The sequence below is a fragment of the Podarcis erhardii genome (assembly GCF_964252035.2).
Source record: "Podarcis erhardii genome assembly, chromosome: 5".
Lineage (NCBI taxonomy): Eukaryota > Metazoa > Chordata > Lepidosauria > Squamata > Lacertidae > Podarcis > Podarcis erhardii.
Window position 1 is genome coordinate 66974407 of NC_138509.1, and position 14233 is coordinate 66988639.

The following is a 14233-nucleotide window of genomic DNA, read 5'->3' on the forward strand; positions in this document are numbered from 1 at the left end:
CATCAACATTTCACCTAAAGAGAAACAGGAATTAATTATCATTCCCAAACATGCACATGGTGTCCACCACATGGTGCGTGGATTCGATTTGCATTGCACAAGGCAACCACGTTGCTTGACTGTCCTGCTTGAAGATAAAAAAAAAATCTTGCTTCTGATTTAATGAAGCAATACAGGTAACAAAGCTTAAACAATAAAAGTAAAAAATTTGACAGAAAAGAATGTCATGAGAGGGTCAAATAGAGAGGTACTTATACACTACTAACTGACATAACTTTCCACTCTGAGTTCTGATTCATACTTTCAACCATTTAAGCCCATAATGCCAATCCTTTGGATCCAGAAGGTTAATGAGTAGTTTGGTGATGTTGGTCCATTTCCATCTGTTGCACCAAACATAAACCAAACTAACAGTTGTAAAGATGCAACTCAGTGGCTTGAAATGAGAAACCCCTTCCTGTTGCACTCAGAAGGAGCAGAAGTTTTCGGCTTTAAACAAATGATAGATCTGCATGATGCCCAAACTCAGGGAGTGTGGTTTCTTTAAACCTATGGTTAGTGAAAACAAGCAAAGATCTGAAACCATGGTTTGAGTTTAACTTGCTCTCACCAATCATACAGAGCCATATCAAGACATTTTCCTGTCTGGGGCAGAGCAGCAAATAGTGCCCAATTCCCACAGTTGAGGTCTATAGAACCTAAGGCTGGTCAAGTTATTTTGCCACTTGAGGCAGAAAACTCCATGTATGCCTATTCCCCTCTCTGGTAGGAAGTAAATAAATAATAAATATTTGTTGCCTTTAATGATATGCAGAGTTAGCTGCATGACCAATGATACAGCCAGCCTAGAATTCTACCAGTCTAACACATGCATAACAAAATATTAACTTGTATCACTTTTTACTCTGATTTAGTTTTCTTGTGTGTAGCTTCCTCATTAGGTGTATTTTAGAAAATTTTAAACAAGAAGTGAACATCTAGTTGTGCAATCTTGCACATATCTACCACGCAGTATAAATCCCATCAGTTTCAACAAGGCTTACTCTCAGGTAACAGGCAATAGGATTGCAGTGGAAAGCAAATGACTTGCAATACTAGGAATGAGAAATGTTTCCTCAGTGACACAAAAGTGAAATGAAACAGCAGTCTAGCATTTCCGACATCTCTTAGAGAAGAGAAACTCTGCATGTGTCTTCCTTTTGGTTTTTAAGAAAGCCACAGCCGAGCCCTTTAGCACGCAAGTGTCTGAACTGTTTAATACCACACACCCCACAGGTCAGGATGCAACAGTTCTACATCACAGAGATAAAGAGACAGTACAAATAAGGCAGATTATTCTGGCTTATTTTTAGAAAGGTACTGGTACTGGTGTTTGTCCTTTCCTGAAATAAGCACCGCGTACAACCTTCAAGTGAGTTATATTCATACCTGTACACAAGGTTAGTAAATACAATAATTACCTGCATTCTATAAGACTATTCAAATGAGTAGAAGCAGAAGTAATTCAATTAGTCTAATCTTTCCATATTTCTGTAGAAATCATTCCTAGGTGGTAGCTTTCCAACCTACTTAATTCCATGTGTTTCATTATTGCGTTTCAAGTGTTTACAAAGGGCAAGGATATAACTCAGTAGACGAGCACAGGCTTTGAATGTAAATAGTTCTAGGGTCAATTAAAGCAGGAGATGATGAGGAAGACCTCTCGGTCTGACATGCTGAAGAGCTGCTGATGGTCAGAGTAGACGATAGTGGGCCAGACGGACAAATAGTCTGACCTGGTTTAAGGCAGTTTCCATTTGTAACTACATCTTGTCATTTACACACTAAAATTAAAACAAGGAGCCTTGGGGCACCTGAAGGACCAACACATTTATTATGGCACAAACTTTCATGGACTACAGACCACTTCATCAGAAACATTTAGTGCTATCCTGATATATAACTATCCCATCGGCTACATTCATTATTATTACAGGCTGGGATCACTCTATCCCAGAGATAGCTAATGTAACAATGGAATCCAGTGACCATCAGCATCAGCCAGTATGGCCAATGCTCAGGGATGATAGGATTTGTAGTCAAACAGCACCAAGAGAGCACCATGTTGGCTACCCCTGCCCTAACCCTTGACATTTCTATGTTGAAAAGCTTACAAACCTTCTGTTGAAAATGAAAGCAGGAAACCAGTTTAATTTTATACTAGACGTACCAATAAGGACTGTGGTAGTTTGTGGCCCTAATCTTTTTCTATGAAGTTATTGGAAGCTGCCTATATGAGATCAGGCTTTTCCCACCATACAGCCTAGACTGTGGTGCTCTAGAGTCTCAGACATTGGCCTTCTCCATTGCCTACTGCCAGATCAGAGACCCTGGTCTTTTGTATTTACTTGGTACTGAACATAAACCCCAAGGCTGATCCCTGACACAAATTAGGTCCTGGTCATCACAGCACTCAATAAAGTATTCAAAATGGGGCACTAGTTGTAGTTCAGCAGTCAATTCAGCAACTTGGATGAAGAACATGGCTTTGAGACTTCCTCTTGTTACTTATATGGCATGTCTGATTGCTGTAAGTGAGGGCAAGAAAGTAGAAGAGAGTGACAAAAGTCAGCATTTTGACCAACGTTGGGCTGTATTCACATCACAGTCTGGTTGAACTGATCCATTTTAACCTCCATGTGTGACAGTGGCCCAACTCTAGCAAAGTCCTAATGCTTTAGGCCAGAATGTTAGCACCCACAGAAACTGTTTGGATTCTTCTTTCTTTGGAAAAATACGACTTACATTGATCAATGTGATGATTAAATATAGATTAATTGCTGAGGGAGGGAAATAGGGGTAGGTACAACAACAAAACTATCACAAGGGAATGAGAAGGGCACGAGGAACCAGAAGAGAATCTGGCAAGATATGTTCGAGTTTCTGAAGCTTATCACTTTGTGAGGAAGGGGTGGGTTTCCTCTTCCCACGGATGCTGCACAGTTATGCTTCAGATAGTACTAATGCGATAGCACTTGTTTGCAGAGCTCCTGTTGAACTAGCCTCCTGAAAAGGAGGCTGCATCCAATGGAACAAGTGCTACTCTCAGGTGAAAGGCTTCCTATGGCCTCCAGATGATCAAGGTGAAGTTACACTGAACACTTCCTTGTGGGCACCTGGAGTCAGATAAGGCAGGTAATCATTTCTTTGTTTCTTTGTTTGCATTTTGTTCCATTGGAGGCTGAGCAGATTTACAAACCATATTTCTCACATAACAGAATAATTGGGAATCTGTTTGCTAAGGGTGCTTAGAGTTGTTGGGAGACACCCATTTCCCCTTATAGAGCTACAATCCCTAGAGCAACTTGGGAAGAGGCATTGACTGTTAAATAGGTGAATTTCAAAAAGTAAAAAACCAGGACACCCCAGAAGTTGTTGAGTTTCTTTTTTACAAAAACGCCAAAAAACCCATAATTTTCAATTGGCTTGCCTAAGATCCAGGACAAAGCGCCGCCTTTTGGAAATTATTCCCTGGACGTCAATTCCACCCTTGAAATCCTGGGAAAACCCAGACGTATGGCAGCCCTATTGTTAAGCCACCCTGGGAATTGTAGATCCGTGTGGTGAACAGGGTTCTTCTAATAATGCTCAGCCCCCTTGTGGTGTTTGCCCTCCTAGGTGTGTGACATCATACTGGGTTCATAAGGAAAGGGATAACTAATTGTAAAATGACTAACCAATAGGAACCCAAGGGGAGGAATTAGAGTTAGAGTTAGGGTGGTTGAGAAGTCAGTCTGGAGTTAGAGAAGAGACAGAGAGAGGATAAGTCTGTGGGTTGGGCTAGTCTGATGTGAGAGTGAGAGAATCTGCTAAGAGGAGTCAGTCAAACAGTTGATATAATCAATCAGAAGGTATTAGGAAGGTATAGGCCGGCAAAGAAACTAAAGTTAAGAAACTGACAGGAATATTATCTGAGAAATCATATACTTGTTAATGCTTACCAAATAAACTTGTTTAATTGGTTCAATTTTAACAACTGTCTGGACTCAGTGTTTTACCCAAGAGTAACAGGTTGGTGGCAGCGGGGAAGCGAGCACAGTGGTGGCACAGGGATCAATAGACCATTAAACGTCCGGGGACCCTGTGTGATCGCCACACCCCTTAACATATCACAGTTCCCAGAATCCTTTTTAGGAAGCACTGACTCTTAAAGTGCTGTGATAGGGCTTTGCTGTGGATGTGGTGTGGAAAGAGAGCTTAGTTTATTTTTTGGTTGCTTTTTATTAAGTTCATTAATTTTGTTATTATTATTTATTATATTTGTTATTTGTTCACATCTTCCATGTATTATTTAGTCAGCAACAGATGAAATTTTAAGAATATTCTTGCAGGCATTTACATGACAGCACATCCATGCAGCTCAGCCCATAAGCATTATGCTGCTAGATTAAGATATTGGTAATATAGATATATATAATACTACAGAGAAGTCAGTCATGATATATAGATCTGAAAATAGGTTCTAAAGAAGCACATCAGGAAACTAGACAGAATGGGCACATCTGAAAGTTTCAAACCATTATGTACCCATGTTTTGAAAGATGGAACAGATACATTGGTTTGAAACTGATATATACACTTGCAACAGGAATGAGTGTGCCCATGGACAAAGCCAGGATTTTTGTTTGAGGGGGCAGGCCTTTTTCTTTTAGGGGGCAGAACCTTAGTTTGCTATGTATTTTTATTGAATTTTATTGATTGGGGGCAGCTGCCCCTCCCTGCCCGCTCCCAGCTACACCCATGATTGTGCCCCATAAGCTTTTCCGGGAAACAATAATTTTTTGGCGTCTAGTATTGTCCTACTCTGAATCAAGGAGGTTAGGAAACAGTGAAGTTGAACCAGGTGCTGTTGTTAAAACAATCAATCAAGCTTTAATGACCTCTATGTTCCATTTTTGCTACTTGTTATTTTATTTTTTAAAAATCTCTTTACAGAAACTTGTCATAATGGCAAACTGCAGTGAAATCAAGATGGATAAGAACGTAGTCACTTTTGAATATGTTCTCTACAGCCCAGTAACTCTCGTCGGAGTCGTATTTAATACAGTTGCCTTGTGGGTGTTCTGCTTGAAATTGGGCAAATGGACAGAGACCAGAGTTTACATGATCAGCTTAGTCCTGGCAGACTACACACTGCTCCTTACCTTACCATTCATAATGTACTTTCACTACCATGAATGGCCCGTTGATACTTTTTGCTTTGTCGTATTCGGAATCAATTGCATGAACATGCCAATGAGCATGGGCGTCATCATGCTAATAGAGATAGACCGGTACATTGCAATCAAACATCCTCTGAAAGCCAAAGTAATCAGGTCTCCACGGAAGGCAGCTGTTTTCTGCTTATTTGTCGGGCTCTGCTGTTTAGTTTATACAATCACACGCATTCGGTCATTCAAAACTAAAGAAGGATATGTTTGTTTTTATTCACACTTTGGTCAAAATGTGCCTCATGCCCTGATCAAACCTATTGTTTTCTTTTTCATACCACTGGTTATATTGTTGTTTTGTTCCATACAAGTCATCCGATGCCTCAGGAAGAAACATAATGCTGGTCCTCATGAAGAAAAGTTAACCCAGAAAGCCATCTGGGTGGTCTCAGTGAACTTGGCCACTTTCATTATATGCTTCCTGCCTTTCCACTTAAGCTTTCTGCTTAGTTATGTCCTGAAGGCCGTCAGAGGATTGGACTGCGAGTTGCAGAATGTCATGCATATAACTTCATGCATAGCCAATCTGAATTGCTGCTTAGATGCCGTGTGCTATTATATGGTTACTAAGGAATTCCAGGAAGCTGCAGCTCTCTTGCCTCCCTTCAACGCAATGCAATCCGGGTCCAACTTAACTCAAGATTTACAGCTGCAAAGTAAAGCACCTGAAATGGCACCATTACAAAGTTAAACACCTGAAATTGCATTGCCATTTTAAGAGGCATGTAGTTTCACCTTTGGAGTACTATGTCCAGCCAATCAAAACCTCATACTTAGGACATTATGTCAAATAAAGCTCAGCAGACAAAGCAAAGACAGTACAGAAACCCAGTATTGTGTTTATTTTAATTTATACATTTTTATCTGGACTTGGTGCCCTGAATTGTCACTGATCAGTGTCTTGGTTTAAGGTGTCCTGTTGAAACATCAGATTCTGCTCTTATTTACTGTACTGGTAATGCCTTTCATTCAAATATGTCCCTATATTCAAGATGGTACTTTGTATATTGAAAACCTGCCTTTGTACTTTCCCAGTGATTTTAGTTTGCAGCTGATACAAGCTACAATGCTTTGTAAATTTGTTTTAATACAGAGAGAGAGAGAGAGAGAGAGAGAGAGAGAGAGAGAGAGAGCGCCAGCCACTGGGAACCCTGTGTGAGCGTGCTAGATATAATAAATAAATATGATTTTTAAAAATATTGCCTTTATTTCCAAACGTTTTTGACAAAACATGTTCTTAAGGTGATGGTATTTACTGCACTGTTTCATCCCTGATATAAATGAATTATGTCCTTAGTCTCTTACTTAAATGGTGGTGGTGTTAATTAGGATTTTTCCACTGTTTTGAGTTTTGTTTATGTGGTTGTCAGCAGATAATAGCATCAACCGCCGAGGAGATCTCCTGACAGCTTTGCTGATTGTGTCAGAATTTTGGCAGAGAGATTGCCCAGAGCTACAGGGAGAACCTGCAAGCACCGAATATAGATACAGAATTTGATTCTAGTAAATTAGTAGCACATATATATGCTACTTATTTGCTAGAATCATTGTTAATATGAGTCACTCATATTTCTGTGAGGCCTGTGACATTTTAATACACTAGACTTCATAGTTCTCCTTAGTGTGAAATGAAGGCACACAAGAGTCCACGGGGTGCACAGATGGAGCATGCCTCAGGTCTAGCTGCTATTGTGTTGCTATCCTTCTGGATCATGCTCCAGGTGGGCTATAAAATTCAAATTGCATAAGGAGATGTAGAGGACATCACACCATGGTATATATACAGCATGAGAAAGGAAGTTCATTCATTCATACATACAAACAAACAAACAAACAAACAGGAAACCATAAGGGCTTCTATCATAGTTCCTAAACATTTCCCCAACGCATCTGCCTTAATTATTTATCTAATGATACTAACATCATCATTAAACCTGCTGATAAAGTAGGGGGAATTGCCATCATGAATAGAGAGGATCATGTGGATTAGGCTACTTGCCAACTTTCTGATTCTCGATTTTATATTAAAATTACTAAAGATCCTACCGACTCTACAACCACCCTTTTAAAAACTGTGTTGCAACATGCATACACCATGGGTTTCATTGATAAACACACATTTGAATTTCTTCTGCCACCTTATCCCCGCATACCTATTTTCTACTGTTTACCTAAGATTCATAAGAATTTAAGGTCTCCCCCAGGTAGACCGATAGTTTCGGGTTCTGGTTCCATCCTGGAATCTGTGGCCAAATTTCTAGATTCTTTCTTACAACCCTTCTTTGTTTCCAAACATTTTCCTTAAGTGATGTTGACTTCAAACAGGTCCCTCCTCTCCTGCACTGGCACAACACAGATTTACAAAAAAAAAAAGAAGTCATTGTAATTGTGGCTCATGTAACCTTCTAGTGACATGAGAAGACCTTGGAAGTAGGCACCAGGGAGAAGCCATGGGCATTGGAGTACATAAGGGCTCAATCCAGGACTAAGAGTAGGTGGCAAGGAATCATGCATTTTCTCTACTCCAATGATGGCTGAGATGTGGTCCTCAAAGTGTTGCTAAACTATCTTCCATCGTCCATGTACATTGCTGGCTCAAGTTAATGGGAGTTGTTGAACAGCAACATCTGGATGGCCAGAAATTTGCCACCCCAATCTATTCAAATTGCAACGATCCCAATTATCCTGTGCTTCATGCATGGCCATTTCTGCAGGGTGAATTGATAAGCCAGAGATGCATCTTTAAAACTGCACTGAAATGATTTTTAAAGGACATTGGTCCAACCACGATGCTGTCAGTGATGTGGTGCTAAGGGGACTTCTTATCACTTACGGTGGGATGCCCAGTAATGCAGGCATTTTGGGGCCTGGGGTCCTCAGACGTATTCAGAATGGTTTGTGAGCCCATGGATTTCTCATCCCAGTTGTTTTTCCTGCCCCCTTTTTGAAGGCTTGAATGCTGGTATAAAGAATAAGGATTTACTGGCTATTTTTTTAGTGGCTGCTCAACGATCTGTAGCTGAAACCTCACAAGGATTATCCCTGGATTTATCTTATAAAAATGTCTGGCGATTGGCTGTCACTGAGAATATAACACATAATGTAGAAGTGATAAAAGGAAAGGAGAAAGAGGACATTTTTTTCCTGCAATATGGTGGCCATTTATTCAATATACAAATGAAACTGGTCTTTTTTTTTTTTTTTAATATTTTTATTAATTTTACAGAATAAAAAAGAACAAAGAATAAAATACAAAAGTTTCATAAATCATATTTCTTTTACAGAATCTTTTGGACTTCCCCACATCTTCCCGATTCTGCATTATTTATAATACCAATTTCAGCATTTTGTTATCTTATTTCATCACTTATTGTATCTTTCATTTTGTCATGTTACCCTTTTCAATATATTTATAACCCAATGTTCATAATACAAAGTCTTCAGCTATTTATTATCTTATTTCATTACTTATTGTATCTTTCAGTTCATTATTGTATCTTTCAATTTCATGTTACCAAAATCAAAGTTATTGTGACCATAATCTTATATATTGTGATTAAAACGTAATGCAATAAAGATTTTTCTTAATTTCACCTCTCTTTTCTTGTGCCTTAATTTTAATTTCACCTAATTACCATTGCTGGGGCTAATATTTCCTAAAAAGTGCATTTTCTTAACATTCATACAGCTTATAATATTTTTGTAAATAGTCCTTAAATTTTTTCCAGTCCTCTTCCATTTTTTCTTCTCCCAAGTCTCGGATTCTGCCAGTCATTTCCGCCAGTTCCATATAGTCCATCAACTGCGTCTGCCATTCCTCCAGTGTGGGTAAATCTTGTGTCTTCCAACACTTTGCGATGAGAATTCTTGCTGCTGTTGTAGCATACATAAAAAAAGTTCTATCCTTCTTTAACACATTCTGGTCTACAATGCCCAGAAGGAAGGCCTCCGGTTTCTTAGGCAAGGTATATCTAAATACCTTTTTTAACTCATTATAAATCATTTCCCAAAAGGCCTTCACTTTCGGACATGTCCACCAGAGATGAAAGAACGTCCCTTCCGCCTCTTTACACTTCCAGCATTTATTATCAGACAGGTGATATATCTTAGCAAGCTTGACTGGGGTCATGTACCACCGGTATATCATTTTCATAATATTTTCTTTCAGGGCATTACATGCCGTGAATTTCAATCCGGTGGTCCATAACCTTTCCCAGTCCTCAAACATAATGTTATGTCCAATATCCTGTGCCCACTTTATCATGGCGGATTTGACTGTCTCATCCTGTGTATTCCATTTAAGCAGCAAGTTATACATTCTTGAAAGTAATTTGTCTTTAGGTTCTAACAATTCTGTCTCTAATTTCGATTTTTCCACCTGGAACCCAACCTTTTTGTCTGTTTTGAAAATTTCCCGAATTTGGGCATAATGCAACCAGTCTCGCACCTTACTTTTTACATTTTCAAAACTCTGCAGCTTCCAATTGTCACCATCTTTTTCTATTAATTCCCAATATTTTGGCCAGTAGGCCTCCATGTTAAGTCTCTTGCGTGCCTTGGCCTCTGCCGGTGAAAGCCACCTTGGTGTTTTACTCTCCAATAAGTCTTTATATTTTGTCCAGACCATAAAGATTGCTCTTCTAACAATATGGTTTTTGAACATTTTATGAACTTTAACCTTGTCATACCACAAATACGCATGCCACCCAAAAGCGTTATCAAACCCTTCCAGATCTAGGACATCGGTGTTCTCTAACAAAAACCAGTCTTTCAACCAGCAGAAGGCTGCAGATTCATAATATAACCTCAAGTCTGGCAGGGCAAATCCCCCCCTTTCTTTCGCATCTGTTAGTATTTTAAACTTAATTCGGGGCTTTTTGCCCTGCCAAACAAACTTAGAAATATCCCTCTGCCACTTTCCGAAGCATACCACTTTGTCCACAATCTGCAGGGTCTGAAACAAAAATAACATTTTCGGCAAAACATTCATCTTTATAGCTGCTATTCGGCCTAACAAGGAAAGTTTTAGTCTTGTCCAAGTTTCCAAATCCCTTTTGATTTCTGACCAACATTTCTCATAGTTGTCCTTAAACAAATTCAAGTTTTTAGAAGTCAAGAACACCCCTAAATATTTTACCTTTTTAACCACATTTAATCCTGTCTCTTTCAAAAACTCATCTGTTTCTGTAGACGTTAGGTTCTTAGCTAAGACCTTAGTCTTTTGCTTGTTCAACTTAAATCCCGCCACCCGACCATAATCAGATATTAAATCCAAAACTCTTTTTGTGCTAGAAACTGGCTCCTGTAATGTTAGTACCAAATCATCTGCAAATGCTTTCAGTTTATATTGTTTCACTCCGACCTCAATGCCCCGAACTGACCGGTCCCTTCTAATCATATTCAAAAGCACCTCCAGGACCGAGATAAACAGTAATGGGGATAGAGGGCACCCTTGCCGTGTCCCTTTTTCAATATTGAATTCCTCCGTCACCACATTGTTTACTATCAATTTAGCTTTTTGGTCTGAATATATTGCTTCTATACCATTTTCAAACCCCCGTCCCACTCCCATCCCTTCCAAATTTTTCTTCATGAACATCCAAGAAATGTTGTCAAAGGCTTTCTCCGCATCAATAAAAATTAACGCCGCTCTAGTGTTAATATTTGTTTGTAAGAGTTCCAAGATGTCAATAATGTTTCTCGTGTTGTCAAACAAATGCCTACCCGGGAGAAAGCCTGCTTGGTCCTTGTGAATCACTTCATTCAATACCTTTTTAAATCTATTTGCCAAAATGTCTGCAAAAATTTTGTAATCCACGTTTAGGAGTGAGATGGGACGGTAGTTCTTAAGTTGAGTCTTTTCAGTTTCTGTTTTAGGAATCAATGTGATGAAAGCTTCTTTCCACGTTTCTGGTGCCTTCTTACCCTCCATAATCTGGTTACATACCTCCATCAAAGGTTGTATCAAATAGTCCTTCAAAACCTTATAATATTTGGAGGTAAGTCCATCAGGGCCTGGAGATTTGCCTAATTGGAGGTTCTGTATGGCACTCTCGATTTCCTGCTGTGTAACTTTAACATTCAGGGTTGTTCTCATTTCCTGAGGAATTTTTTGTAATCCGTTAGTTTTAATAAATTGATCTATCTCAGATTCTTTCTGCGGCCCTTGTGCATAGAGATCTTTGAAATATCTCTGGAAACATTTCCTAATTTCTTCAGGCTTCTGAACCATTCTTCCTTCAATCTCTAGATTTGTAACTGTATTTAATTTTTGTCTTTTTTTCAACTGCCATGCTAGCAGTTTCCCACATTTATTTGCTGAATCGAAAGATCTTTGTCTCATTTGTTTAATTTTCCACTCCACTTCTTGGTTTATCAGTTTCATATATTGGGCCTGGAAAAATTTCACTTCTCTCAGCACTTCCTTAGACTTGGGCCTAGATCTTAATTTCCTTTCACCCTCACTTATTCTCTCCAATATCTTCTGCTTCTTTTCATTCCAGAGTCTTTTCTTTACAGTGTTTTGTTGTATTAGAAACCCTCTCATCACCGCTTTACTTGCGTCCCAGATTGTTCTTTTTTCCACCGTAGTGTTCAGATTTATCTCAAAGTAATCTTTCAAAGTTTTTTGGGCCTTCTTCACAATCTCCTGATCTCTAAATAAAGTGTCATTCATTTTCCATCTGAAGGATCCGGTTATATTTAGTCTCAATTCCATTTTCAAAGCATTATGGTCGGAGCAAGTTTTTGGGCAGATTTCCACTTTTCTAGTTTTAGGTGCCAGTCCTTTAGTTATCCATATTTGGTCGATTCGTGTCCATGACAAATGAGCTTCAGAAAAGAAAGTTCCTTCTTTTCCTAGGGGGTTCTTGACTCTCCATATATCAATCAAATCCATATTGTCTGTCATTTCAAAAAAAGTTTTAGGTAGTCTGCCTTCTTTTGTTATATTTACACTCTGCGACTTATCCATATTTACAGAGACAACCCCATTCATATCTCCCAACATAATAATGTTGTTATAATCCAGATAGTCCAGTAAAGTCTCATGCAGCTTCTTAAAAAATTCCGATTTTCCATCATTTGGCGCATAAATTCCTAAGATCAAAAATTTTTCACCATGTGTGTAAATTTCAATAGCCAAAATTCTGCCTTGTTCATCTTTAAATAGAAATTTCGGTGACAGGCTCTCCTTTGCGTAGATCACTACTCCTCTTTTCTTAACTCTGTCCGAAGAAATAAATTCTTGGCCTAGCCTTTTGTTGATTAGCACTTTCCGATGAAGCCTTGTCACATGTGTTTCTTGCAGACAAATAATGTCCAATTGCTCTTTCTTCAATATATGGAATACTTTCCTTCTTTTTTCTGGGGAATTTCCGCCATTTATATTCCAACTAAGAAGTTGCAGAGACATCCTGAGTCTATTTGTAGGCCTTACAATGGGGTGTCTAGATCTCCCGTTCCCGGCGGTGGCAGTGATGGTCCAGCTCCAGGGTGTTTAGTTCCTGGTGGTGGAGGTGGCCAAGACGCAACTGCTCCTTTCTGGAGGTCTTCCCCGTTGTCGTGAAGAAACTTCTGCTGGTCCTCTGGTGTTCTGATTCTTGTTTTCCTTCCTTTATAGCTAAATGATAGTCCTTGCGGGAACTCCCACCTATAAGGGATTGTGTTGTTTCTCAACAACTTTGCCAGTTCTAAGTATGAGGCTCTAAGATCCAATAACAATTTAGGTATATCTCTGTAAATTTCAGCCTTTTTACCTTCTATCTCTAGAGATTTTTTGAAATGTAGGCCTAGTATCTTGTCTCTTTCCTCTCTTGATTTCAGAATAACCAAACAATCTCTGGACTTGTCTTTCTTCACCGATCTGCCCAGTCTAAATGCAGTCACAATTTTAAAGTCTTTATCCTCTTCTATTCCCCAAAATTTGGAGAATAAAAGTGTCAAAAATCCCTCCAAGTTGCCTTCCTCCAATTCTGGGACAGCTCTCAACCTGAGGTTATTCTCCTTGTTTCTCAATTCCACCATCGACAGGTAGGCCTGTTGTTCCCCTACCTGTCTTTGCAGAGGCTTGATTTCGCCTTTAATCTCATCAACTTTTTTACTTGCTTGCTCCGCTTTTTGATAGGCTTCCACAGCTAATTTATGATTTTCAGCTGTAGCTCCTTGTAGATTCTCAATTGCCTGTGTGTTCTGAGAGACCTTTTCAGAAAGTACGCCAATAGTAGTTGTTGCTTGGTCTATTTTTAGTGATTGACTGTCCACTTTTTGATTTAAAATTGCTAGTTGTTCTAGAATTTGTTTCAAAACTGTGTCAGATCCTCCTGTTGCCATGTCCTCTTCAGCAGGCTGTTCGGCCTCCACCTCCTGTGCTATCAGGACGGTTGGAACAGATGATCTGCGATGATGAGCTAAAGTTGTTTGGACAAGTTGCACAGGCTTCCTTTCTTTTTCTTTTTCTTTTTCTCTTTCTTTAGCTTTGGCTGCTCTTGTTTTCCCTGTGCCACTCATTCCACACCTGCCTCTTGTTCAAGGTCAAGTTATCCTTTATTCCATGAGAAAGCAAGTCCGGAGTACACACAATTAAACCACAGAAATTCCAAACAAAAAGTGTTTCCCAGGCCTCTATAGCTCCACAGTCCTCTAGGGGGAGTATCTTAAAATTTCAGGGAAGGAAAAGGTTTTTCCGCCATTTAAAGTTTCTGTAATCTCTTTTTTAGTTTGTAATTCCAAGACAAAAAGGAAGATTCGCAGAGTCCTTTACTTTTTAAGCTAAAGCCACTAGGAGCCAGACTGGTAATTGCAACAGTATTTCAAACGTTTAAAGTTTCAATATATGTAGCAACTTAAAATCTTGTTACTATAGTCCGCAGTTTGACAGCTCAGTTACATACTGACAGCCCGACGACTTGCGTTCTTAAAACAAAGTCCCAAATATAAATCCCATAGGCAAAAATAAAGTCTCTCTTGGTCTTTTAAATAAGAAG

General features: G+C 39.2%; 2 protein-coding genes across 3 annotated transcripts in view; one reads left to right on the plus strand and one right to left on the minus strand.

Moving 5' to 3' along the window:
• The window catches only part of LOC309341784 (vertebrate ancient opsin-like), a 105275-nt gene that overhangs the window by 14628 nt on the left and 76414 nt on the right, over positions 1-14233 (minus strand). The gene's annotated exons all lie outside the window — the stretch shown is intronic.
• LOC309341796 (G-protein coupled receptor 35-like) lies at positions 971-6358 on the plus strand. Of its 2 annotated transcripts, none has more exons than XM_081861644.1 (3): positions 971-1049; positions 3025-3174; positions 4975-6358. In XM_081861644.1, the coding sequence occupies exon 3, from the start codon at positions 4987-4989 to the stop codon at positions 5938-5940; it is 954 nt and encodes a 317-aa protein (XP_081717770.1). In that variant the 5' UTR covers positions 971-1049; positions 3025-3174; positions 4975-4986; the 3' UTR covers positions 5941-6358. The 2 variants fall into 2 exon arrangements, with proteins under 2 accessions (XP_081717770.1, XP_081717771.1); XM_081861645.1 differs by having other exon boundaries at positions 3025-3170.